The 1,533-nt window shown below is 74.0% G+C and overlaps 1 protein-coding gene across 10 annotated transcripts in view; it reads right to left on the reverse strand.

Annotated features, from left to right (window-relative positions):
* Celf5 (CUGBP Elav-like family member 5) overlaps window positions 1-1,396 on the reverse strand; it is a 28,934-nt gene extending 27,538 nt beyond the window's left edge. For 4 of the 10 annotated variants that reach the window (XM_063228852.1, XM_063228853.1, XM_063228855.1 and 1 more), the window contains exon 1: window positions 1,107-1,395. In XM_063228852.1, coding sequence (XP_063084922.1) covers window positions 1,107-1,374 — 268 coding nt within the window. In that variant the 5' untranslated portion in view covers window positions 1,375-1,395. Of the gene's footprint in view, window positions 1-231; window positions 372-446; window positions 467-672; window positions 781-1,106 lie in introns of those variants that run through there. The other 6 variants (XM_063228854.1, XM_063228856.1, XM_063228850.1 and 3 more) reach the window with 5 other exon arrangements.
* Window positions 1,397-1,533: the final 137 nt, after the last annotated feature.

The raw sequence follows: 1,533 nt of genomic DNA on the forward strand, positions 1-1,533 counted from the left end.
TGTCCTCCTGGGCCCCCCCTTCTGGGGGGGATGGTGGGTGATTTGGTAAAGAGGTGGGGGGATGGAAGAGGGCCCCCCATGCCAGCTGGAGGTCTCGGGCTGGGGTGACAGGTCGGGGACCCAGCCCAGCCGCCCCTCTCCGGCCCCGCCGGAAGCCCAGCCATCATCCACCTGTCTCTCATGCTTTCTTTCATTCATTCATTCATTCGACAAACATGTATTTGTGCTCACCGTGCAAGCTAGGCTGGGGGTGTAGAGGGGACTGAGCGGGCCTGAAATAGGTCACAGGCCCAGGCCCCCCCGGGCCCTGCTGGAGGCTGGGGACCCAGGTGTGCCCGGCATCCAAAGCCTCGGGGTCCCCACGCCTTGTCCCCGGTGCCCAGGGCCAGGGCCAGCACGGTGGCCGGGACCCCGCTTTCGGGGTGGCACCGCACACCCCAGCTCACCTGCTCGTCGGCGCCCACGCCTGGCTCCTCCCGCGGCCACGCACCCCGGAGAGCCGGCTGGGGTTCATTGTCTCGGCCTGGGACCCCCCCCCAAACCCCAAACCCCAAACCCCATCCCAGCCCGGCTGTGCCAGGGGGACCCCGGGGCTGAGCTTGAACCGGGGAAGGCGGGGAGGTGGCGGGGCTGCTGCCAGAGCCCCCCGCCCCCCTCTTCTTTTGTAGTTACCGAGGGTCCCCGGGGTGCCGGGCATCCGTGGCCCCTGCAGCCAGACCTGCCCGACCCACGCCGGCCTGGCTTTGTGCGCTGCCCGGAGCCCCGGGGCGCGGAGCGGAGGGTGGAAAGTTCCCCGACGACGGGGGGCCGGGGCCTGGGGGGACCTGGGGGGGCTGGGGGGGCCTGGGGGGCTGGGGGGAGGGGAGGGGGAGGGAGAGGGTGGGGGAGGGGGGGCAGGGGCGAGAGGAGCGAGTGGGGAGGGGAGGGGAGGGGTGCGGGGGAGGGAGGGAGGAGAGGATGGGGAGGGGGAGTGGGGGAGGGGGAGGGAGTGGGGGAGGGGAGGGAGTGGGGGAGGGGCGGGAGGGGGCGGGGCCAGCGCGGCGGGGGGCGGGGCGGGGGGGGCGCGGTGCCCACCCTTGTGCACGGCCGCGTAGGGGTGCGCCCACCTTTGTGCATGCCCGTGTAGGGGTCCTTCAGCACCGTGAGCTCGTAGATGCGGCCGAACTGCTCGAAGAGCGGCTTCAGGTCCTTCTCGTCCAGGTTGCGCGGGATCTGCCCCACGAACAGCTTGATGGCGTCCAGGTCCTTCATGCCGTCGGGCTGCGCCCCGGGGGGCTCGGGCCCGCTGCCGCCCACGCCCACGGGCGACGGCCGCGGCTGCAGGAGCGCGTGCTGCTGCTGCCTGCGCGCCTGGCTCTCGGTCAGCCGGGCCATGGCGGCGGCTGTCGGGAGGGACGCGCCGGCCACAAAGGCGGCGTGCAGCGACCCCTGGCGGCCACGGCGCGCGCTGCACCGGGAGGCGGGGGGGGGGGCTGGCGCGGGGAGGGCGGGGCGGGGACCCCCCACCGGGGCGCTGCGGGGTGCTGGCCTTGC

The sequence above is a fragment of the Cavia porcellus genome, unplaced genomic scaffold (genome assembly GCF_034190915.1).
Source record: "Cavia porcellus strain 051 isolate PalLab524CR breed Dunkin Hartley unplaced genomic scaffold, mCavPor4.1 scaffold_17, whole genome shotgun sequence".
Classification (NCBI taxonomy): domain Eukaryota; kingdom Metazoa; phylum Chordata; class Mammalia; order Rodentia; family Caviidae; genus Cavia; species Cavia porcellus.